The 24,944-nt window shown below is 39.0% G+C and overlaps 2 protein-coding genes and 1 non-coding gene across 5 annotated transcripts; 2 read left to right on the forward strand and 1 right to left on the reverse strand.

Moving 5' to 3' along the window:
* The first annotated feature begins 4,946 nt into the window (after positions 1 to 4,946).
* Positions 4,947 to 5,476, forward strand: LOC138883726 (uncharacterized). Its single transcript, XM_070164433.1, has 2 exons — positions 4,947 to 5,227; positions 5,341 to 5,476. The coding sequence occupies exons 1-2, from the start codon at positions 4,947 to 4,949 to the stop codon at positions 5,474 to 5,476; spliced, it is 417 nt and encodes a 138-aa protein (XP_070020534.1).
* A 10,061-nt stretch (positions 5,477 to 15,537) lies between these two features.
* LOC104231840 (microtubule-associated protein 70-2-like) lies at positions 15,538 to 20,072 on the reverse strand. Of its 3 annotated transcripts, XM_070165498.1 has the most exons (6): positions 19,551 to 20,072; positions 18,767 to 19,311; positions 18,465 to 18,625; positions 18,240 to 18,368; positions 16,409 to 16,969; positions 15,538 to 16,330 (listed from the first exon to the last, which is right to left on the reverse strand). In XM_070165498.1, exons 2-4 carry the CDS (start codon positions 18,855 to 18,857, stop codon positions 18,363 to 18,365), a joined length of 258 nt encoding a protein of 85 aa, XP_070021599.1. In that variant the 5' UTR covers positions 18,858 to 19,311; positions 19,551 to 20,072; the 3' UTR covers positions 15,538 to 16,330; positions 16,409 to 16,969; positions 18,240 to 18,362. The 3 variants fall into 3 exon arrangements, 1 of the variants encoding a protein (XP_070021599.1); XR_712185.2 differs by lacking the exon at positions 18,767 to 19,311 and adding an exon at positions 17,088 to 17,241 and having other exon boundaries at positions 18,240 to 18,625; positions 19,551 to 20,067; XR_712182.2 differs by lacking the exon at positions 18,767 to 19,311 and having other exon boundaries at positions 18,240 to 18,625; positions 19,551 to 20,059.
* Positions 19,667 to 19,882, forward strand: LOC138884479 (small nucleolar RNA U3). The gene has a single exon (XR_011404670.1). It is a non-coding gene; the product is annotated as a small nucleolar RNA U3 (small nucleolar RNA).
* Positions 20,073 to 24,944: the final 4,872 nt, after the last annotated feature.

Raw genomic sequence — 24,944 nt, forward strand, 5'->3', positions numbered from 1 at the left:
TCGGTAGTGCACAATTTACTTTTATGTTGGATCGGGCCGAACACCCTCGGTGGTATTTGCGTGTGATAATACAACTGAAATCCCTTATAATTCGTATGATTCATTGCCTGAAAGGTCCCTTGTTTTGAATGAAAAATGTGCCTAAAATTATTAATTGGATGAAAGAATTTTCAGTATTATTTTTGTTTGAGTTTGTTGTTATCTACATACATTGTGAATTAAAAATATTGAACTTCATATTATTATATTTAATGAACCTAGAAAGTGTCAAGTCAACCCCTCGTCACTACTTTTTTGAGGTTAGATTGGATACTTACTGGATACATATTATTTATGTACTCATACTACACTTCTGTACTTGATTGTAAATGCTTTGAGGCAGGTGCATCTGGCCATCAGTCCGGTGCATAGATTGAACTCCTTAGCTTGAGACTTCCGGTGAGCTACACTTCTGAGCCGTTCTACAGCAACTGGAGTCTTTCTATGTCTTTACTTTTCCTGTCTATTTCCTTTCCAGACAGTAGGATATGATGACTTTTTTGTATATTCTACTAGATTGCCCACACACTTGGTACACCAGGTCTTGGCACACACATTGATAGACATTGTGATTTTTGGGTAACTATTATGAATTTAAGTTCGTATCTATTTACTTTCATTTAATTATGCTTAAGTTTCAAACTTCTAATTTCTTTATCAATAAGGAAAGTTTTCCACGCACTAATTATTTAATTGAGGATTTACTAGTTGACTAGTGTTGGCTTTCCTACAACAGTGTTTGGCGCCATCATGTCATAATATGGAATTTGGGTCGTAACAATTTGGTATCAGAGCACTAGGTTCATGTAGGTCTCACAAGTTATGGGCAAACCTGGTACAGTCTTGCAGATCGGTACAGAGACGTTTGGACTTATCTTTGAGAGGCTATAGGATGTTAGGAAACTACTTTTTATTTATCTTCTATCGTGCAGTCTATGATATACTAAATTTCCTTCTTCTATTCTTGTGAGAACGCGTACAACAGACGTTCCAAACTCGGGAGGAGTTGCTCCCCCCATTGCTAGAGGCCGAGGGAGTGCACTGGCCCGAGGTAAGGGATGAGGGCATCCCAGAGATGCCCCAGTTGCACCACCGGTGGATCCAGCAGGGGATACCAGCAGAGCCTGCCCCGGCCGGATTTCATGACAGCACTGGGTTTCCAGGAGGTCATGGGCCGTATGCTGTGGTTCATGGACTCTATGACTCAAGCTGGTTTATTTCCAGCAAACCCAACCAAATCTCAGGTAGGATGGGAAGCACAGACCCCTACTGCTCAAGCTCTTAGGCACGCAACTACCGTATATCAGACTCCGGGTACTCTACCTGCGGGCGGTGCCCAACCAGTTGCAGCAGTGGCACTTGATCCCAGACCAGTTGCAAACGATTCGCAGAAGTTGTTGGATAGATGGACTAGGCTGCACCTTCCCATCTTCGGAGGTGAGCGTCATGAGGATGCCCAGGATTTCATTGATAGGTGCAGGGACAAACTGCACAACATAAGGATATTGGAGTCCCATGGAGTGGATTTCACCGCCTTCCAGTTAGAGGGCATGACCCGTAGATGGTGGCAGTCTTACCTCCTCGGCAGACTAGCATGTTCTCCTCCCATGACTTGGAATCAGTTTACACGGCTTCTATTGGACAGGTATATTCCCCCTTCTCAGAGGGTAGAGTTACGATGTCAATTTGAGCAGCTCGAGCAGGATCAGATGTCTGTGACCGAGTATGAGGCGAGATTCTCTGAGTTGTCTCGCCATGCACTCATGATACTTCCTATGGATACAGAGAGAGTGCGGAGATTTGTTGCGGGGTTACACCCCGGTATTCAAGCTAGCATGGCCCGAGAGGTTGATATGGGGACTGAGTATCAACTAGTGGTGGAGATTGCTCGGAGGATTGAGGGTTACCGCTAGAGGGGTAGAGAGCAGTTGCAGCAGGACAAGAGGACCCGATTCTCTGAAAAGTTTAGAGGTTCCCCAGATAGGGGCAGAGGTCAGTTTGGGAGAGGTCAGTCCAGCAGGCCCCCATATTCAACACCACCACCACCTCCTCGAGATGCCCTAGTGAGGCCTTATTTCAGTGCGATGCCAGAGAGTTCTTATCGCCCGCCAGCTATTCAGGGTTCCTCCGGCGGGTATTCTGGTCATCAGGTTTCTTCTAATGCCTACTTCAGTGCTATGCCATAGAGTTTATACTGCCCACCAGCCATTCAGGGTTCTTCTAGTGGGTATTCGGGCCAGCAGGGTCAGGCTTCAAGATAGCATTCTATGGCACGTCAGGGTTGTTACGAGTGTGGGGATCCAGGTCACATGAAGAGATTTTGTCCCAGCCTTTGAGGCAAGGCAGTATAATAGGGTCATCAGCCCATGATTGCAGCACCAGTAATCCGACCGCCCAGAGGCGGAGGGCAGACAAGTAGGGGTCGTCCTAGAGGTGGAGTCCAGGCAGTGGGAGGTCAGTTAGCCATTGCTCAGCCAGGCGGAGGCCAGCCAGCCGGCACTCCAACTAGATTCTATGCTTTTTCATCCAGACCAGATGTAGTGGCTACGAGACTAGAGCGGACCTTTTTTTATTTGACATGATCGACTTTGAGGTCATCTTAGACATGGATTGGTTATCTCTATATCATGCCATTCTTGATTGTCACACCAAGACTGTTACTTTAGCAATGCTAGAGTTGCCGAGATTGGAGTGGAAGGGTTCCTCCGTTAGTTCATCTAGTCGGGTTATCTCTTTTCTGAAGGATCGACATCTGGTCGGGAAGGGGTATTTGGCGTAGTTAGGGACACCATAGCAGAGTCTCTGACAATTGATTCAGTGCCAATAGTCCGGGAGTTCGCCGATGTGTTTCCTTCTGACCTTTCAGGCATGCCGCCAGATCGTGATATTAATTTCTGTATTGATTTTGCTCCAGGTACCCAGCCTATATCTATCCCGTCATATTGTATGGCTCTGAAAGAGTTGAAGGAACAACTTGAGGAGTTGTTAGCAAAAGGGTTTGTGAGACCCAGTGTCTCACCTTGGGGTGCACCAGTGTTATTTGTGAAGAAGAAGGATGGGACTATGCGGATGTGCATTCATTACCGCCAGTTGAACAAAGTCACCATCAAGAACAAGTACCCGTTGTCTCATATCGATGATTTGTTTGAACATTTGTAGGGTGCTAGGGTATTTTCTACGATCGACTTGAGATCGGGGTACCATTAGTTGAAAATTCGGGACTCAGATGTTCCGAAGACTACCTTCCTTACTAGATATGTCCATTATGAGTTCCTGGTGATGTCTTTCGACTTGACTAATGCCCTAGCGGTGTTTATGGACTTGATGAACAGTGTGTTCAAGCCTTACATTGATTCCTTTGTTATTATCTTCATTGATGACATGTTGATCTACTCACATAGCCTGGGGGAGAACGAGCAATATTTGAGAGTAGTGCTTCAGACATTGCGAGAGTAGAAGCTATACGCTAAGTTTTCCAAGTGTGAGTTTTGGCTAGAGTTAGTAGCATTCTTGGGGCATGTTGTATCAGGAGAGGGTATTAAGATGGATCCTAAAAAGATTGAGGCAGTTCAGAGTTGGCCACGTCCTACTTCAATGATTGAGATCAGGAGTTTCCTGGGGTTAACAGGTTATTATCGCCAATTCGTGTAGGGATTTTCATCCATTGCATCACCTTTTGACTAGATTGACCCAGAAGGGTGCTCCTTTTTGTTGGTCCGATTATTATGAGGTGAGCTTTCAGAAGCTCAAGACATCTTTGACTACATCACCGGTTCTAGTATTACCTTCCGGATCAGGGATGTATATGGTATATTGCGATGCTTCACGCGTTGGCTTGGGTTGTGTATTGATGTAAGAGGGGCGAGTTATTGTATATGCTTCGTGTTAGCTTAATATTCATGAGAAGAATTACCCCGTGCATGACCTAGAGTTAGTGATGATTGTTCATACTCTTAAGATATGGAGACATTATCTGTATGGGGTGTCATGTGAGGTTTATACTGATCATCATAGCTTACAACATTTGTTCAAGCAGAGGGATCTCAATTTGAGGCAGTGAAGGTGGCTTGAGTTACTGAAGGATTATGACATCACCATTCTTTATCACCCGGGCAAGGCAAATGTGGTCACCCATTCTTTGATGATCCGCATTTAGCAGTCCTCAGAGAGACGGTACTACATGGTAGGTTTCTATTGGCGAGGATGGTGTTCTGAGGCTCTAGGGCCGCCTATGTGTTCCTAATGTCGAGGGCTTGAGGGAGAGGATTCTAGAGAAGGCACACAGTTCATAATATTCTATTCATCCAAGTGCTACGAAGATGTATCGTGACCTGAGGCAGCATTATTGGTGGCAGCGGATGAAGAAAGACATAGTGGAATATGTAGCTAGATGCCTAAATTCCCAACAGTTCAAATATGAGCATCAGAGGCCAGGTGGCCTACTTCAGCAGATGACTATACTTGAGTAGAAATGGGAGCGCATTACTATGGACTTCGTAGTTGGGTTGCCGCGGACTTTGCGAAAGTTTGATGCGGTTTGGGTCATTGTCGACAGGTTGACAAAGTCGGCACACTTCATTCTAGTTGTGACTACATATACTTCAGAGAGGTTGGCCCATATTTATATTCGGGAGATAGTTCGGTTGCACGGTGTGCCTGTTTCCATCATATCAGATAGAGGCTCTCAGTTCACTTCACATTTCTGGAGAGCTGTTTATAGTGAGTTGGGGACCCGTATGGAGCTCAGCACAATATTCCATCCTCAGACCGACGGACAGTCGGAGCGAACAGTTCATATATTAGAGGACATGCTGAGAGCATGTGTGATTGACTTTGGAGGGCAGTGGGATCAGTTTTTGCCTTTGGCCGAGTTTGCTTACAACAACAGTTATCAGTCCAGCATCGAGATGGCTCCATTTGAGGCTTTATATGTTCGACGATGTCGTTCTCCTATCGGGTGGTTTGATCCTAGCGAGGCTGAGTTGTATGGTACTGATTTGGTAAAAGATGCCTTGGAAAAGGTAAAGTTGATTCAGGAAAGACTTCGCACATCACAGTCCAGACAGAAGAGTTATGCGGATCAGAAGGCGCGTGATGTATCATTCAAGGTCGGCGAGAAGGTTTTCTTGAAAGTCTCGCCGATGAAGGGTATTATGAGATTCGGGAAGAAGGGCAAGTTGAGCCTAAGGTTTATTGCCAATTTGAGGTGTTGAGGCGAGTTAGAGAGGTTGCTTATGAGCTTGCTTTACCTCCCAGCCTATTAGGGGTTCATCTAGTTTTTCACGTGTCTATGCTTCGGAGGTATCACGCCGACTTGTCTCATGTGTTAGAATTCAGTACTATTCAGCTAGATGAGATCTTGGGTTATGAGGAAGAGCTAGTTGCCATTGTTGATAGACAGGATCACCAGTTGAGATCAAAGAGGATTCTGCGGTAAAAGTCCAGTGGAGGGGCCAACCAGTTGAGGAGGTGACCTGGGAGTCCGAGGAGGAGATACGTTTGTTTAAGAGGTGGAGAATGTAACGACCTGACTGGTTGTTTTGCTTTCTAGAACCCCATTCCTCTAAATAAAGCTTCCCGTACTTGCTTTAACTGATTTATAACTTGCGGGGATGGTTGGTTCGGGATTTGGAAGAGTTGGGTTGAAATCGGAATACTTGGTTCCTTAAGGTTGGCTTAAAAGGCCAAGTTTGACTTCGGTCAACATTTTAAGTAAACGACCTCGGAATCGGAATTTGACGGTTCTAATAGGTTCGTATGATGATTTCGGACTTGGGCGTATGTCCGGATCGGGTTTTGGATGACCCAGAAGCATTTTAGCGCATAATAGTTGTAAGCACGTGATTTTTGCCTTTTGAAAGAATTACTCCCAAAAAATTCAAAATAAAATGATTTTCCTTGATGTGCAATTTTGAGAATTTTTGTGACATTTTTGGATAATTATTTGTATTTGTCTGTGCATGTTTATTTGTTAAATTAATAAAAAATACAAAAATATGTCGCATTTTGCATGTAGGATTTAATTCTACAATTGTTAGTAATTAAGTTTGTTTTACAAAAATTAAAAATTACAAAAAATAGGCATCTTTTGCATTTTTAGCATTTAATGTCCAATTGTACAATTTTATGCTTAATTATTACTTAATTGTGCGTTAATTGTTATTGGGAGTTAATTTGCGCTTTTATAACTTAATTTAGTTCTTAATAATAATTTAAGGATTTTTAGAATTTAGTTTTATAAAAATAAAAGAAGAAAAGAGAGCAAAAATACAGAGAAAAATCGGATTGGGCCACTTCTTCAATTGTAAACCACAAGCCCAAAAATGCCCAACCTTCCCCTACGACCCGGTCCATTTCAAACCGGGTCGACCCGGTCCATAACCCCAAAGACCCAACATCCCCCTATCTTGCATTTCAAAAAACAAAACAAAAAAAAACCCTAAACCTAACACCAAACTATCCGCCCCCCACCTTTTCTTCTTCTTCTCCAAACTCTAAAACACACACAACCATGGCTGCCCACCGCTGCTTCGTCATCTTCTTCGGCACGCAGTGAACCAGTCCAAAACGAGCTTCACCTCTGGCGACTATGGCTGCCTCCACCGCCTCCAACTTGAACCCAGAAATCGTCGACTCCATTAGCGATCAGCTCAAGCCGCGACGTGAAGCAATCCATCTTCTTCATCGTCCTCACGACCTCCGGCTCGAACACACAACCACCACCATCGTCCAGCCCCGTCGTCTGCTGCTTCAGCGGTGTTGCTGCTGCTGCTTCGTCGAGCTCCACCAGCAACGACTGCCATGGCCATGCCGCTTCTGCCTTCTGCTTCATCTTCATCTCCCTCGTCGAGCTCGAGCCTGAGCTCACATGGCTGCTGCTGCGTTTTTTGCTTCACCTACGTTGAGGTTACTCCTCCTCCTTCGTTCTTCGTCAAGCTCCAACCAAGCTTTGTTGTTTCTTCTCCTTCGCCATTGCTGCTGCTTCCACGCTACCAGACGACCACCAGCTCCTCCTTCGTTCTTCGTCCAAACAACCAAACGACCGTACTGTGCATCGTCGAGCAGCTGAGTCTAAACCAAACCTCGTCGCCTGCTGCTACTGCTTCATCGCTACTTCAGTTGCTTCTTAAATTCGTCTTCGTCGTCGTTTATTCGAGTTTTGGTTGGGGTCGTCAAAACAGTCCATACGAGTTCGTCGTTGGTCAGTCATTGTTCGTCGTTTCGATCCGGTTAGTGGGTTTTGAGTTTTATTTTGTCCGTATTTCGTTTTGATATTCTCGAATCTAAAATCGGTAAATGTTTGATTTTTGTTTTGTTTCGTGTTCATTGTTTTGTTAATTTTTCAGTTTGTTCATGTGAAATTGTTAAGTTAATGTTTGTTAGATTCAAATTGAAATTTAGTTAATTATTTCTTCAGTTTGTTTCATGTGTTTTATGTATTTTTCAGAAATTGTTAATGTTGTTAGATTCAAGTTTAAATTCATAATTGTTTCTTCTTCGGTTTTGTTTTGTTATTTGTCTAAAAGAATTTAGTTGTAATAGGGAAATATGTTGGTTTAATCATTTGAATCCGTCATGTTTTGTTGTTTAAAATAGATTTAATTCATGTTCATCTTTGTTTGAAGTTCATTTTTAATCCAGTGATTTAATGTGAGTTTATGTTTTGGTTTTTGATTTGTTGATTTAGTTTGAATCATGTATTGTGTTGTTAATATTGTTGTTTCCTTGCTCATCCATTTTTGGTCTAAGTTAACCAAGATTGGTTCCCAATATGGTTAATTTATTCACATTAATTTGATGTTGTTCATCTGTGTTCATATGATTTGTTGTTAAATTTGTTGAGAAATTGGTCATATTGACTATATTTTGGTTGAGATTGATTAGGTGAATTGGTTATAGCTGATGGGGTAGTTTGGTAAATTACAGTATGTTCAGGGGTAAAATGGTAATTGCAATAAGGTCGGAGGGGTAGTTTGGGAATTGAACATTTTGAATAATTCTTTATGTTAAGCATGGGGGACAAGATGTAATGGGGTGTGGGTGATATAATTGTTTAATATAATGGGGGACAAGACACAAATTAGTGGGAGAATAATGTATTTGTTTAATGTAAGCATGGGGGACAAGATGTAATGGGTTGGGTTGATATTTTGTTTAATGTAGTGGGGGACAAAACATTAGGTAGTGGGATTAAAAGGGGATGAGTGAGAAGATAGTGGATTTGGTAGGAGAAAGTGGAGGTTTTAATAATTGATTAAAGGGTTTGGGATGAGAAATAAATAAGAGATTTTGATCAGATTTTAAAAAAAAGAGGACAGAAGAAAGAGAGAAAATTTTAAAAGAGAAAAAACTCCGAAAATATTAAGACTTCAGAAAATAAAAAGAAAAACATTCTGGAAATTCAAAAGAATAATAGTATACACCTGATATACAATCCAAATATTCTGAGATACGGATTCAGAAATTAAGGGTTAAACACTAACTAGTTTTTCAAAATCTGAAAAGATTCCCTTTGCTTCTGTCCGTTGATTGTTGCTGGTGTTTCTGGATTTTTGTCTTGATTTTAAAATTTGTCACTAAGTTTCTCGTTGCTGGTTGTTACTGGTTGCTGGGGTTGTTGTTGTTGTATGCTACTGAATTTCTGCTAATCTCCCTTTTCTTTTGCTTCCAATATCAGGTACACAACTGACACGCTGATTATTGTAAACTGAAACAGGAAGCATGAATACGAAAAATGAAGAGTTGAAGTTCTAAATTTATTTTAATTATATTCTGAATTTTATTTGTATATATAAATTATTTAGCTTACAAAATCAGAATCATGTAGCTATTTAATATATATAGTGGAACATCTGACGATAGCTTAACGGATGAACTATCTATATATGTTGCCTAAAAATAAATGAATGGTGTAGTAACTCCGTCTAGTTAAGAATCAAACGAATAGACCATTTCGGAACTTGTAGGAATATTGTTTAGTTAAGTAATATTGGTTAATTTCAGCATGTAAATGTTTTAGGATTAAAATTAGATTGCTAAGTTTTTTTTTTAAATTTGACAAACTGAGAACATGCTTAGTATAATGTAACTAGGTAGTAACATGTGAATGAGACGGCCCAGGTCTAGTTTTATGCCATACACGTTGGGCCTGAGCCCGCATTGGCAACAGACTGCCCTGCTTGCATCATTTTCAGAATTTATGAATCATATTCGAAACCCAACTATAACAACTCAAGTATGTAAATAAATTAAGACATTTTCTCTTTATTTTGTAGAGACAAATTTCAATAAAAAATGTAGGCATTTTAGGACTGTCCTTTTAAAAATAAAATGAGATGAGCCTCGCCCAATAAAATGCACTAATTGCGGGGCCCTCAATAAATATTTAATTGAGTATTTAGAATTCGGGATGGACTGTTTAGTGAATTCCACAGTCTTACCCATAAATAATAATACGCTAATCGCTTTAGGCACGATTTAATAATAATACATTCTTAAACATGGGTGCGCATTTATGCGACCCAAATCCAAATCCTAAAACATTGAATAAAAATACGTTCCGGATCGCGGGTGCATTTTATGTGACGCAATCCAAAGACATATTTTTAAACGATGTTCACATTCTTGTAAAAATAATAATAACAATTATGAAAGCGGTAAAAAGATAAAATTTGCACATAAGTTCATATTTGTATAAAATCAGATAATCAAGCCGAATATAACAGTTGAGCGACCGTGCTAGAACCACGGAACTCGGGAATGCCTAACACCTTCTCCCGGGTTAACAGAATTCCTTATCCGGATTTCTGGTTCGCAGACTGTAATACAGAGTCATTCTTTTCCTCGATTCGGGATTAAAATTGGTGACTTGGGACACCCTAAATCTCCCAAGTGGCGACTCTGAAATAAATAAATAAATCCCATTTCGATTGTTCTTTAATTGGAAAAAACTCCTTGTACCCTCGCGGGGCGGAAAAAGGAGGTGTGACAATAGTGAATGATGGTTCTTGAAGATTTTACAAGTTCTTTAAATTTGGTTTGGAGAGGGTTTTTGTGATATCGAGGTCCGAACGAAATTTCGAGACTCAGAATAATTCCATAATGTCATTTAAGACTTGCACGCAAAATTTGGTATCAATCCGAGTAGTATAAGTGTATTTCGTGACATTGGAAGTAAATTGAAGTCTGAATCAATTGGTTTTAGGGTGTGAATCCTAGTTTTAATGTTGTTTCCGGTGTTCCGAAGGTTCAAGCGAGTCCGTTTTATCATTTCAAACTTGTCGGTATGTTCGGGCGGAGCCCTAGGGGCCCCGAGTGTCAATCGGACGAGACTCAAATTAAGTTGAAAAATTGGAGGATGAGCTGAAGCTCCAGCTGCTGTCATAACTGCACCTGCGGTTGGCTAGCCGCAGATGCGAGCCCACAGGTGCGGGAAACGACTCGCGGATGCGGCCAATGGCGAGAAGCCCAGAAACCGCATATGACGCCCTTCCTCCGCAGAAGCGGCCGCAGTTGGCCCAGGCCCTTCTCGCAGAAGCGAACACTTGCCCGCAGAAGCGAGACCGCAGATGCGGTCCCTTCACCGTAGATGCGAAAATCGTTGAAGGCAGTGCCTTTGTTTAACACGGGAGTTGTGTCATATTTTGACACATTTTACTCCATACTTGGGCGATTTGGGAGCTTCAAAAGGAGAGATTTCAACCTAGCTTTGTGAGGTAAGTTATTTCAACTTAATGTGAGTTTAATACATAGTTTATGGGTATATTACAATAAATAAATTAGTGGAAATTATGGGTTTAGAGTAAAACTTAGGTTTTTGAAAAAACATAATTTAACCACTAAATTCGTTATGGAATGAAGTAAAAAAATCATATATTCTTGATCCTTAGGTTATGGGTAACAACTTTCTTTGATTTTTTTTGAAATTTGGGCACGTGGGCCCGATGAATTTTAGGAATCTTTCCTTTTGGGTTGGATAATCACTTTAATAGCTAGATTATGAACTTGTAAACCTATAATGAATGGTTTTTACACTATTTGACTAGTTTCGGATTGTGCGGCCCCGGTTTGAGAGTTTGAGCGCGTTCTTGAGTTGGAAGTAGGCTCGAAACGAGGTAAGTCTTTTTTCTAATCTTGTAAGAAGGAAATTTCCCCCGTAGGTGAACTTAATTAATATATGATTAATTGTGGGGGCTACGTACGCACGAAGTGACGAGAGTCCGTATGTAGCTACTATTCTTGTTATGTCCGGGTAGCTCTAGGCTTACACTATGCTTTGTGGGCACCGTTATATGATTTTGGTTGATGATTTGCATTGAGTGAAACTAAGTTGAGAATGTCATGATTTTAAGAATTTCAAGTAAATATTTATTTTGAAAAGAATTGAGGAAGCATTAAGTTATATTTATACTTAACCGCGTCACAAGTATATTCCGCGAGCGGGGTGATTATTTTCACTACTCTCATGGGGGTGGGTTGTTCGCCTCGACATGTTAATAAACATATACATGGTTCGGGCCGTTCGACCCTCGGCAGTGCACAATTTACTTTTATGTTGGATCGGGCCGAATGTCCTCGGTGGTATTTGCGTGTGATAATAGAACTAGAACCCTTTATAATTCGTATGATTCATTGCTTGAAAGGTCACTTGTTTTAAATGAAGAATGTGCCTAGATTTGTTAATTAGATGAAAGGATTTTCAGTATTATTTTTGTTTGAGTTTAATGTTATTATATTTAATGACCCTAGTAATTGTCAAATCGACTCCTCGTCACTACTTCTTCGAGGTTAGACTGGATACTTACTAGGTACATATTATTTATGTACTCATACTACGCTTCTGTACTTGATTGTACATGCCTTGAGGCAGGTGCATCTGGCCATCAATCCGGTGCGTAGAGTGGACTTCTTAGCTTGGGACTTCCGGTGAGCTGCCTTTCTGAGCCGTTCTGTAGTAGCTGGAGTCTTTTTGTGTCTTTACTTTTCTTGTCTATTTCATTTCCAGACAGTATAATAGAATGTTTTTTTTTATATTCTACTAGATTGCCCAACACTTGTGATACGAGGTCTTGTCACACACATTTGTAAACATTGTGATTTTTTGGTTTCTATTATGAATTTAAGTTCGTATCTATTACTTTCATTTGATTATGCTTAAGTTTCAAACTCTTAATTTCTTTATCAATAAGGGAAGTTTTCTATGCATTAATTAATTAATTGAGGATTTACTAGTTGACTAGTGGCTTGCCTAACAACTGTGTTTGGTGCAATCACGGCCTAATATGAAATTTGGGTCGTGACAAGTACTCTCCCCTTAGACAGCCGTAGCTTCCACGCCTTGAACCCGCATTCATGTAGGGTCCGGAAAAGGGCTACGCCCCAAGGGATGTGATGTAGACAATCTAATGCTTTCACTACTCGAACCCAGAGGCGGATCAAGGATTTTAAAATAATGAGTGCATTATTGTAAAGAGGTAGATTTAGAATTCATATTTGATGGTCTTTAGTCTCGTCATGAACCCACTGCACTTTTGAAATTATAGGTTCAAAATTATATATATATATATATATATACACTCCGTGCCAAAAATAAGACCGCCTAAAATGAAATTTGAATCTCCAATTTCATTTGTAGAGATATACCCAATAATTATTACGCCATAAGAGTCTTTAAGCATGATGCATACACATATATTTAAGTAATTTTAAGAAAATATAACATTGTTATGCATGGTTTAATGAAAGGAGTAACCCATACCCCTTAAGCTTAATACGCCCCTGATTATATATAGATTAGTATTAAAATCGTTTAACATAAGGAAAGATTCTAATGAAATGAGAACGAGGATTCAAAATTTGGTTTAGATCACAAATTTAAATTCATGTAGTATTTTTTTTAAATCCCCTTAAGTTCTTGGTTCCATCACTGCTCATATGTTCAACTTTCTTCCACATTAAATTTATGTCAAAGTCTTAAAATTTTTTAAGGAAAATGCTTACTCAGATATTGATTATTGTTAATTATATTGATGTTAGATATTTTACTATCTCAATATCTCCTTGCAATTATATTTACGAGGTTGCTCATCCCACCCATCTTAAGTGTGCTAGGTTGCTTTTCTAATTAAACTAGTTTTTGAGTACGCACATTGCGTGTGTGCCATGTCTTATTAAGTAATTTTAAAAAAATATATATCTCATAAATGCTAGTATATGAGAAATTGTATTTGAGGTATAAAATAAAAAATATATGTTCTAAAAAAGGAATGAATATTGATTCTATATAACTAACTCACTAAAGAAAGAAGATGTCCTATAGAACTCCTTTAGCTTAAATTTTTTTCTAGTTTCATAATTTGATCACTTTCTTTTCATTTCTAGCAAGATTACGCAAGCCTGAATTTTTCTGAAATACGTTTTAAATAGTTATCTTCATGTTCATCCTAAAGACACAAATAGGATCGATGAATTGAGAGAAGACTCTTTATTTTTTTTTTCTTTTTATATCTTTGTTCTATTTTAATCATGAAAAAGTACTACTAAAAGAGTTTTCTTTGAGCAGGCTGTATTTCTATCTTCTTGGAAATCTATTTTAGTAAAAAAGAATTATCTTAACTTTCTCTTGAATTGGAAACTCAGTACTTAATACATGTCAATTAATTATATCTTTTGATCCTATTAATTTTATTGCTATGATAAAAATATAGTATATCATTCATGATTTCTCACCGAATTTAAGATGAAAACAATGTACACCACTCATCAAGCTGAAGCTTCAGAAACCTATTTAATCTAAATAGGGGATACCATTTGTTTCTTTATTTTTTAACTTCTAAGTTGAGAAGTATTTCAAAGTTGATAGAAGGTAATTGTAGAAAGACAGAGGCAAGAATTCAAATATGTTAAATTGTTTATACGCATCAGGTAATTTATAGGATAATAACTAATTACATCTAAGTATTAATTGGTAATATATTATAAATAATTTTTAACACATGTTACAACTCATTGTAGTTACTTATATTGTTAGTGTACACTACATAGCCATATCACAATTACTAATACATTAAGAAAAATGCTGTAAAAAGGTGTAGTGCATTTATTTTGAAGAATTAACCCAAATATCCGCCCACCCAGCCCGTGGGTATAATATATGTATTATATGTGTATAATTATGTATAATGAATGTATAATTTATGTGTAAACAATGAATATGGCCAGAAAAGGTAAACAATGAATATGACCGGCTATTTGTGTAAGGATCCCATTTCTTTCTCCAAAATAATATAAGAGTTTTTGAGCTAATATAAAAGGAAGAAATATTCAGCTCAATAGATGTACTTCTGTAACTCTAAATATAACTATATATTTTTGTATGATTAGGATAGGAGACACACATTGAACTACATAGGATGAAATAACCCCAATAATGGATAATTAGCATGTGGTAAAAATTATATATTTATCGTTTATAATTGTATTAAGTTTTTAACGAATAAATTTATTAATAATCTAATTAATCTATTCTAAAATAATTAAATTAGCTATAACAAAGTAAGAAAGGAAATGGACAAAAACTCGGAACAAGCATCACTACGTTTCATGTTCAGAAAATTAAAGTCACCTGCAAGGAAATAAACTTTTTTACATTAATATCCTATCACTTAGGACTTTTTTAATTTGAAGTACTAAATATTTGGAATATAACTTAAATTACAAATTTGTCAAATATTAACTTTATTTTTAAAGAGCGACATTTCGTTAAAGACATCGTGTGTTTAATATAGTATAGAGTAGATATAGATAAATGCTCGTTACACCGAGACAAAATGACACTACTTATTTCGAAATATTTCTACTATAAAAAGTATGTGGTCTATATTACGGAGTAGTTCCTTAATTCTCTTAAAATTTGTGTTGCTTCCCCGCCATATCATTGTCAGCTCTAAGCGATTGATTGATAACTGATATAAATTGTTAGTTGTCATAAAGCTAATTTCATCACACAGTCTCTAAGGAAAACCATTCCTTGATCAATAACATGCACATCTAACGAAGATAATGCACCATGTTTTTTTTTCTTTCTCTGAAAATTAAGCTAGCGTTTGGCCATAGATTCCCAAATTTATTTTAAAAATTTTGATTTGGGTGAAGTTTGGTTTGGAGATGAAAATCTGTTTGAATATAATTTTTCAAAACATATTTCACTTTTTTTTTTGAGAAAACATAAAATGTGACTTATACCCATAAGTTTTAAAAACTATCAAAAATACCCAACAACTCTGAAGAAAATCATACAAAACAAGCGACAAACATTAGCAGATTTTAGCAAATTACCTTCAAATAGCCGCGTGAGTTTAATGAGAGAAAAATGGGTAGATATGAATTATTTGGGTCATAATAACAGAGAGTGGATTTTTTTATATAATACAAAAGTTTAGGTAATTTTTGATTTAAAAAAAAAAAACAAACGGTAATATTTTGGGTCAAAACCAGCTCTTTTGAGATTTGAAAATTTGCCAAAATATGAATAAAATCTATAAACAAACACGTATTTGCCAAAAAAAAAAAAAAATGGAAATTATTTGGCAAAATCAATGGCCAAAAGGGGGCTTAAGAAATAGAACAAAGAGTTCTCAGTCCTTTGAGTGCTTTACTTAGTAGAACACTTTTCTCCGGGGCCACACTTAATTAATGAACATGAAGCAAGGGAAAACGTCACAGTTTTCCTATCATTTTCCTCCTTTGTACTCCTAAACCATTCTTTCTCCTTACCAAATAAGATGTTGCAGAACTGTTTTTTAGATGCATTCTTCCCTTCACTTCAGCAAAGCGTTCACAAAGCGTGTACAGCGGAACTACAAGCCCGATAAGACTAGATTATGTAAATGTTCTAGAGATGATATAAGCTCACCAAGATTATGAACCTTCAAAATTTGTCCACTGACAATGCACCAGGCCTGAGCCTAAGCTCAACCATTCCATATGGTTTGAGGCTCTCACTTTCACACTGCTGTATACAGCTCACAAGCTTAAACTTGGTCCATTTTATGTAGAACAATTTAATAGAACAGGGTCGGAGGGTCATGCAAAAGCTTCACCTCGTTGAAAGTGCATGACCATTTAATTTACAGCTCCCTTTGATAACACAGTTACACACTACCCTTTGACCATGCTCCATTCCATCACGGATTGTAGAGATCTCCTTTCAATTGCTGCAACTTCTCTATGCGCCTTTTTCGGCCTCGGTTTCAATTGCCTCGTTAAATGTTTCAATTTTATTTTCCAGCACCTATGTATTTCATACAAAAATAAGCAGAGTGAAAGGAAGAAAACAAAAGAGGATGCAATGTGTCTAGTGGAATTTCACCTGGTCAAAATGGCAGAGAAAATAGAGCATGAAACCTTAATAGCATCAGGTTTTCCCTTAAAGCTTGATCCTTCTCATGGCAAACTTTGCTTTAAACAATGAACATTTTTCTGAAGCATATCATTTGATGCTCCGGAAATTAACATAATCTTTGTTTTTAGGCTTTTTTCTCTCATCTGCAGAAGTTATTCCATTTTCTTGGGAACTGCTGGCATCGCTAATCCATTTTCATTCTGATCGATGTACTAGATTCGCTGTTCTTTATCCTCTTAGCTGCTATGTCATCAAACGAGTCCAATTAGCTCTTTACTTGATTTAGTGATGAGCTAGTGCCACTGGACCAGGATGATCCAGATTGAAATCTTGTTTTCCTTGATGAAAAGCAATTTCAGGAGTGTGTGTGTAAAAATTATCAGCTCCTCCAAGATAAGTACATTTAGAGTGCCCGTGCTTCTTCGACCTTCAGACACAGTGAAAGAAATAAGATTGGTAGACGTCTCGAGTTGCCTTTGCAGCATGCTCCACAATCACTACTTTATCTTTAAGGTACTGCATTACTCCCTACAAGAACGTAGAGAAGGATATTAGTTCCTGAATGTCGATATTCTAATTGCTCCGTACATAATTTATGTCCACATGATATTATTGAATTAATAGTTTCTTCCAACTTTTCAATTACCAGGGGTGAAGATATAGAGAAAGCTTAAAAAGTTCAGAAAGGCCATTCTTCTTTATAGTTTACTCCGTTTATAGGCCATTCGTCTGTTCTGGTTGGACCTCACAATTGCAATAGATTCGAAATTTACATGAACTGAAAAGGGTCCATAAAAATCCTGGAGTAGTGCAAAGAATAATAATAAATACTGAGGAGAAAGAGTTGTTAGAAGAATATGTTCAAAACCATAAACCAGAAAATCGAATTAAGCTGGAAAAAACAGAAAAATGCAGAAACTGAAAATATCCGAGTCCACAGAGTTCATTGTGTGTCCTTAAGGAATTTAATCCCCTCACTGTACCCGAGGTCATAGATTACTTCCTCCCAAGATAAAGCGGATATACCTGTCGCAGAAGTAGCAGTACCTCAAACGCCAACGACTTCGTCGAACTCAAAGGCAGTAACAAATCACACACTAGGCTCGATTTTTTATTTTAAGAAAGTATGCAGAAGTTTGAAAATTCGATGCAGAAACTGAGGGAATACCTCTGTGTGACTTTTCGGAAATCACCGTTACTGTTGGAATATTTCCGCAAATATTAAATTAAATTTTGCACTGTAATAATATTAGAAAATGGAAAAAAAATAATGGAAATGAAAATAAATTTGGTCCAAAAAATTTCTCAATCAATTAGATCACAACCCCAAATCTGAAGCCGAGCCGAGCGACGATAGCGGCGCGAGGGAAGACTCTCTTCCCAACTCTTTATGAGCTAGAGGATGTGCTTCTATATATAAGCATACAAATCACTCTTTCCACCACCAATGAGAGACAAAGTTCTCATCCGAAAAGAACTTTGCTCAAATTTTCAATTTTCCTTCCATTTCTTATTCACACTATCTCATCTTTTAAATCCCAACAATTTAAGGGTCTTTAAAGCCCAACAAGAGTTTCCATTTAAAGGGAAGGGGATAACATTCAAGAGAAGACTCGAGGGAATAACTACAACAACCAAAAGGGGCAGATTATTAAGGACATGTACTTGCTTTACTGTCACATTAAAGTATTAAACAATGTTTTATCTAGCAGGATACCAAGCTTATAGAGAAGGTTATTACACAATGCGGCTATGGAATAATAAGAAAAGCAATACAATGATACAAAGGTACACTTGCCTGGTTATGGCTCATTGTCATCATTCCAGTCACTCGCAAATACAACAGCTACTCTATCTGCAGATATCTTTGCATGAGCTAGCTCACGATTCAGAATACTGTACTCCTATGGAACTGCAATAATTAGACCTAAAATAATGCATGTATTAAGCTTTAAGAAAAACAAACACACGTATAACAAAAAGAAAACAAATAAGAAGCTATCAATAAAGTAGAGTTAGAGACTTGATATGCCACGTCTATTCTGTTCTTGAACTTTCTTAGGTATTCTTGTACAGCATTTGGTGCAGCTCCACCAGCCAATAAAGCTTTCTCACGCTCATCGACAGGTTTTGTTAGTTTTTCAATTTTGCAACTGCTTGTCTGTGCATTGTATTGTCCTCTTGCTGCAGAAAGAGTCAAGACGCTTGATTACATGAAAATCTTGATAGTGGCAGCTAACAGGAGAGCATATATGCTCCTATTGATATCAGAGACTGAAGGACCATAAGCAAACTTGACCTATCTATATATATGTTTCATCAGACCTTGGTTTTTGTTTTGCAGGTCATCAACCAAAAGCAGGCCTTGTGCCTCCAGAAGAGCAGCTTCTTTAATTAAGTTTAAAGAGTAGGTCATCAACCAAAAGCAGGCCTTGTGCCTCCAGAAGAGCAGCTTCTTTAATCAAGTTTAAAAAGTAGCGGTGAAAACAGTTATCCACCCATATTATCCATTAAACAAAGCATTGGATAATGATCTTTTTAAAAACAGAGTCAAATATGGATAAGAACCATATTATCCACTTAGACAATTGATAACCAATGGATCGTTTAACTTTTACATTTGTAAAGCTTCCTCAACTTGAGATTAGGAATTCTCCTAAAAGTAATCATATTCAAGAAGCCATGAATAATATGGATATATATTATCCACCGGTTTACCCGTTTGTTACGGTCACATAATTTATCCATTTTTTGCATTACCCGTTGCCGACCCGTCCCAAATATGACCGGCCACGCCCGTTTGCCACCCCTAATCTAGGGCATTATTGTCATCCTGCAGCTTTGCAATCTTTAATCTAGAGCATTATGTGCTGTCAAGTCGAAGAAATCAGAAAATGGGGAAGAAACTAGTTTAGTAACAGGAGATGCCTTGCTTCTAAGAAGAAATTTATTTGCTTTAAACTATAATAATCGGAAATACAATTTTATTGGAGAGACCCGAAGTACAAAAAGAACTGGAAGTTATCTCAGATCTTCATCAAAACTAACGTCCAAATTGAGAAGAAAAAAACTGCTGGGTTGGTATTTAAACAAGCAATTTAGCACTTACTTTCGTCCCTTTCTCGTCTTGGGGCATTTCTGAAATCTTCCAAATCCTCTGTCCCACATCGGCAATACGCCGCAAAGAAAAGGCATTTATAAGCACTGACTTCAAAGACAAGTTTCACGATCTTACTTGAACAGGATCTGTTCTATAGGCTCGTACCATTGTATCCTTGAGTTCTAAGGAGACAGGAAACCAAGTCTGGTTGATGAGCCGTGGCCATTAGACCAGAGCGTGATTAACAGGCTCCCACGGCCCTCGGGTTATGGTGCCGTAGATGATCGTTCTCACACCCTAACCATAGGTGCTGGGATGGTATAGTGGCTGTCTGACGGACTATTCAAAATTTTTTTTTGCAGCTTTTTAATCTCTTCTGCTCATGGTGTTCTCCATTTCTGTTAGTTGAAGCTGAGCTTTAGCCCTCCTACATATTTCACCATAGATGACTGCTTCTATGGCTGCTACATTCACCATTTATAATCACTAGAATAACTTTTGGGAAAACGAGACTCCATATAAGCCAAGCAATCTACTTCACCTAATTGTAATTTTTTAGATTTTGATTAGGATAAAGAAACATTACCAAAAGTATTTATTTCCTTAAAAAGGTAAAAATTAGTAAATTACTCAACATGAGAATATAAAATTTGGAGTTTTACATTTCTCTTTCTTCTTTTTAGTTCTCTTCTCAATGTTTGTAACCGTCTCATCTATGACTTTTATGGTGTTCATCGACTTAGAAAAGACATACGATAAAGTTTCGAGAGAGGTTCTGTGGAAATGTTTGGAGGCTAGGGGTGTACCGGTTGCCTACGTTAGGTTGATTAAGGACATGTATGACGAAGTAAAGACCCGAGTGAGGACGGTGGATGGGGACTCAGACCATTTTCCGGTTATGATGGGGTTGCATCAGGAGTCGGCACTTGGCCTTTTTTTGTTTGCTCTAGTGATGGACGTACTGACGCACCACATCCAAGGGGAGGTGTAGTGGTGCATGTTACTTGTAGATGATATTGTATTGATTGACGAGATGCGAGACAGTGTGAACGAGTAATTAGAGGTATGGAGACAGACCCTGTAATCTAAAGGTTTCAAGTTGAGCAGGACTAAGACAGAATACTTGGAGTGTAAGTTGAGTGGGGAGACTCAAGAAGGGGAAGGGGAGGTGAGGCTGGATTCGCAGGTCATCCATCCCTAGGAAAGGGAGTTTTAAGTACCTTGGGTCTATCATTCAGGGGGTGGGGAGATTGATGAAGATGTCACCCATCGTATTGGGGCAGGATGAATGAAATGGAGACTAGCTTCCGGTGTTTTATATGACAAGAAGGTGCCACCAAAACTTAAGGGTAAGTTCTATAGAGTGGTGGTCAGACCAACAATGTTGTATGGGGCTAAGTGATCAAGATCGCTCATGTCCAGAAGATGAAACTAGTAGAGATGAGGATGTTGAGATAGATGTGCGGGCACACCAGGTTAGATAGGATCAGAAATGAGGTGAGTCGCGACAAGGTGAGTGTGGCCCCTATTGATGAGGACAAGATGTCGGAAGCGCGACTTAGGTAGTTTGATCATGTGAAGAGGAGGAGCATAGACGCCCCGGTGAGGAGGTGTGAGAGGTTGACATTGGAGGGCCTACGGAGAGGTAGAGGTAGGCCAAAGAAGAGGTGGTGAGAGGTGATTAGACAAGACATGACGCAACTTCAGCTGATCGAGGACATGACCCTTGATAGGAAGGTATGGAGGTCGAGGATTAGGGTAGTAAAGTAGGTAGTCTAGAGTGTTTATAATAGTAATATTGGCACGCAGTCTCTCTTTCTGTTGGTAGTAGGTTTTTATGACTAACCATTATTTTCTTTCACTGTTGATCACCTTACTGTCATAGAACCCTACTAGAGGCTCTCAAACTGCCTCCGATAATCCTCTCTCCAAGTGATAGAGATAAACTTCTCCAAAAATAGCTAAGAGAACTGATCCCAAGTCAGAGCTGGTGATCCAACTTGTCTGGCCAAACAATAATCCATCCACCTCTTCTTAGTAGAACCTGACAGATAAAAAGCAGCAAAGTCGACCCAATTGGTCTCCACTACACCCATGTTCTACAGAACCTCGTGACAACTGTCCAAATAATCCTGGGGATCCTCTGAAGATGTACCGCCATAAGTGGTAGTAAAAAGCTTGGTGAATCTGTCCAGCCTCCACAAGGCATCAACAGATATAGCTGACCCATCACCGGTCTATGCCACAACACCCGCTGAAACTACCCCAACTGGCTGAGCTGCTAGAGTCTGAAACTGGGGAGCCATATGCTCCGGAGTGCAAGTAGTAGGAGTCTGGGTTCCTCCTCCAGCCTGAGAGATAGTTGGTGCTACAGGGAATATGCCTGCTTTAGTGACACTCTCTATAAGGCCCACTAGACGGACCAAAGCATCCTGCAGTACCAGAGTGGCGATGAATCCCTCTGGGACCTAAGCTGACCCTGCTGGAACTGTCTGGGTCGGAACCTCATCCTCAAACTCTACCCAAGGCTCCGCCGCTGGTGCTGCTGCTCGAGCTCTAGGCTGAGCCCTGCCTCTAGCACAGCGCCTCGGCCTCTGCCCCTCGTAGGAGCTGCCATTGGGGGCTCGGGCTACTGGTCAGCTGATGAAGCGGTACGTGTTCTCACCATCTGCGAAAGAACAAAGTGGAAGTTCAATTAGCATTGAGAAATCAAGTCGCATGACAGAAAGGAATAGATATGAAATTTTCCTAAACTCTGTAGCCTCTAAGAGATAAGCACAAACGTCTCCGTACCGATCTCTCAGACTCTACCTAGCTTGTTCATGAATTGTGAGACCTAGGCAACCTAGAGCTCCGATACCAACTTATCACGACCCGGATTTTCCCACCTTCAGGAATCGTGATGGCGCCTACTCGTAAGAGCTAGGCAACCGACAATTACACTTTTACCACCATTATTATTAATTCAAACAGGAACAGATAATAACTAAAATAAAATAATTATAAAATGCGAAAGTGATATAGCAATCCAACAATTCTAATACATAGCTACCCCAAAGATCTAGTGTCACAATCCACGAACGACTAAGATTTACTATAAATATAAGTCTGAAAGAAGTACAACTGTTCTCGAAATAGAAGAGACAGAAGAAACTAGAACGGTGAAAGGGGACTTCAGGCTCTGCGAACGCCAGCAGATCTACCTTGGACTCCTTGGACTGAAGGCAACAACCTCGAATCTACTCACAAGGTCCGGCACCGAGATCTGCACAAAAGTACAGAGTAAAGTATCAGTATAACCGATACCATGTACTGGTAAGTGTCGAGCCTAACCTCGACGAAGTAGTGATGAGGCTAGGACACAACAATCATATAAATCTGTGCAGTTAAATCATATACGAGCAGAGCAATAATAACAGATAAAGATGGGAAGGGGAAACTTGTTGCAGGGAATATCAAGTTCTAATAGTAATTCAACAGAGAAGCATAATGAATACCATATTTGCATCAACAGGGATAATGAAACATTAACACGTGCACGACATCACCCTTCGTGCTTTTACTCTCGTTATCACCATAAGAAACAACATAAATGACATGGCATCACCCTTCGTGCATTAACTCTCATAATCGTGGCACGACATCACCCTTCATGCATTAAATCTCAAATCATGGCATGATATCACCCTTCATGCATTAACACTCACAATATCGACACGACATCACCCTTCGTGTATTAACACTCACTCACAATATCATGCACGACATCGCCCTTCGTGCTTTACACTCTTCCTCATCCAAACAATAGAAATAATACATCCCGGCAAGGGAATCAACAATAGAAACAATAACATCCCGACAAGGAAATCAACAGTAGAAACAATAATATCCCGGCAAGGGAATCAGCTATCACTAATGTCGTTTCAACAGTTAACTCCACGAAATAAGTCTCAATTTGAGTCAATACTCAACAATGATCAATTACCAAGAAAATATCATAAGTCTTTTCAACATGGATAATCATCAATTTAAGCATGAACAATACATAATAAGAGTCACAACAGTCACAGTATAAGATTCACTTGCATGCTCGACACCAATGTATAGATACTCGTCACCACATCTATACGTCGTACTCAACACTAACACGTAGAAAATAAGACCACACCACCTATTCCTTCAAGCTAAGGTTAGACCAAATACTTACCTCAATTCCACGACCAAAATCAAGCCTTAATTACCGCTTTACCTCTCGGTCCCACTTCCAATCTGCTGAATCTAGTCATAGTTTATTTAATAACATTAATAAACGCTAAATAAATCAATTCTAATGCATGAGTATATATCTCCCAATGTTTTCCCCAAAAAGTCAAAAATCGACCCCGGGCCCGCTTGGTAAAAACTCAAAACCCGATTACCCATTCACCCACGAACTCAAATATGCAATTGGTTTTGAAATCCGACCTCAAATTGAGGTCCAAATTCCCAAATTTCAAAATTCCTAATTTCTACCAGAGAACACCCAATTTTCCATGAAAAAATCTAGATTTTGAGATGAAATCATGTAAAAAGATGAAATAGATTGAAGAAAAAGAGTTAAGATTCATTTACTTATGATTTGGGGAGTAATTTGCTCTAGGAAAATCACCCTTTGGAGTTTAGATTTTGAAATTTTGAAGAATGAAGGGAAAATCCCGTCCAAATGATGTTTTGATCAGGTGCAGATGTCGCAATTGCAACAAGAGCTTCGCAATTGCGAAGCTCACAAATGCGAGACAGGCTTCACAATTGTGAACCTGCTGCATGTCTGCTCCTCTCGCAATTGCGATCCCCTCCCTGTTGACTTCGCAATTGCGAAGGGATGTTTGCAAATGCGAATAAATGCTGGACTGGGCTTCTTTGCAATTACAATAAAGCCCTCGCAATTGCCAAGCCTATTAGGCTCGCAATTGTGAAGCCTGACCTCGCAATTGCAAGATCAGAGCTTGCAATAATACCAGATGCAACAACAACTTTTTTTCTAAGTCCAAACTCACTCTGTGACCTATCCAAAACTCACCCGAGTCCTCAGAGCTCCAAACCAAATATGCACACAAGTCTAAAAATATTATACGAACTTGCTCGTGCGATCAAATCGCCAAAATAACATCTTAAACAACGAATTTAACACCAAAACTCATGAAATTCATAAAGTAGTTAAAATTTCTATTTTCTCAACCAAGGGTCCGATTTATATCAAATCTCTTTCGTTTTTCACCAAATTTTACAGATACGACCTAAACACTATATCAAACCTGTACCGAGCTCCGGAACCAAAATACGGGTCCGATACCAACGAATCCAAACATTATTAAATTTCTAAAAATCCTTAGCAAATAATTTTCTTCAAAAATTTATTTTTCG

Source organism: Nicotiana sylvestris, chromosome 12 (assembly GCF_000393655.2).
Source record: "Nicotiana sylvestris chromosome 12, ASM39365v2, whole genome shotgun sequence".
NCBI classification, from domain to species: Eukaryota; Viridiplantae; Streptophyta; class Magnoliopsida; order Solanales; family Solanaceae; genus Nicotiana; species Nicotiana sylvestris.

What these genes read in the sequence shown, in the direction of transcription:
- LOC104231840 (XM_070165498.1), bottom strand. Translation starts at nt 18,857, where the DNA reads ATGACCTACTCTTTAAACTTAATTAAAGAAGCTGCTCTTCTGGAGGCA. An exon ending in CCTGCAAAACAAAAACCAAG is followed by an intron (nt 18,626 to 18,766) that starts GTCTGATGAAAC and finishes CTCTTTCTGCAG; the next exon opens with CAAGAGGACAATACAATGCA.
- LOC138883726 (XM_070164433.1), top strand. Translation starts at nt 4,947, where the DNA reads ATGGCTCCATTTGAGGCTTTATATGTTCGACGATGTCGTTCTCCTATC. An exon ending in AAGGGCAAGTTGAGCCTAAG is followed by an intron (nt 5,228 to 5,340) that starts GTTTATTGCCAA and finishes TATGCTTCGGAG; the next exon opens with GTATCACGCCGACTTGTCTC.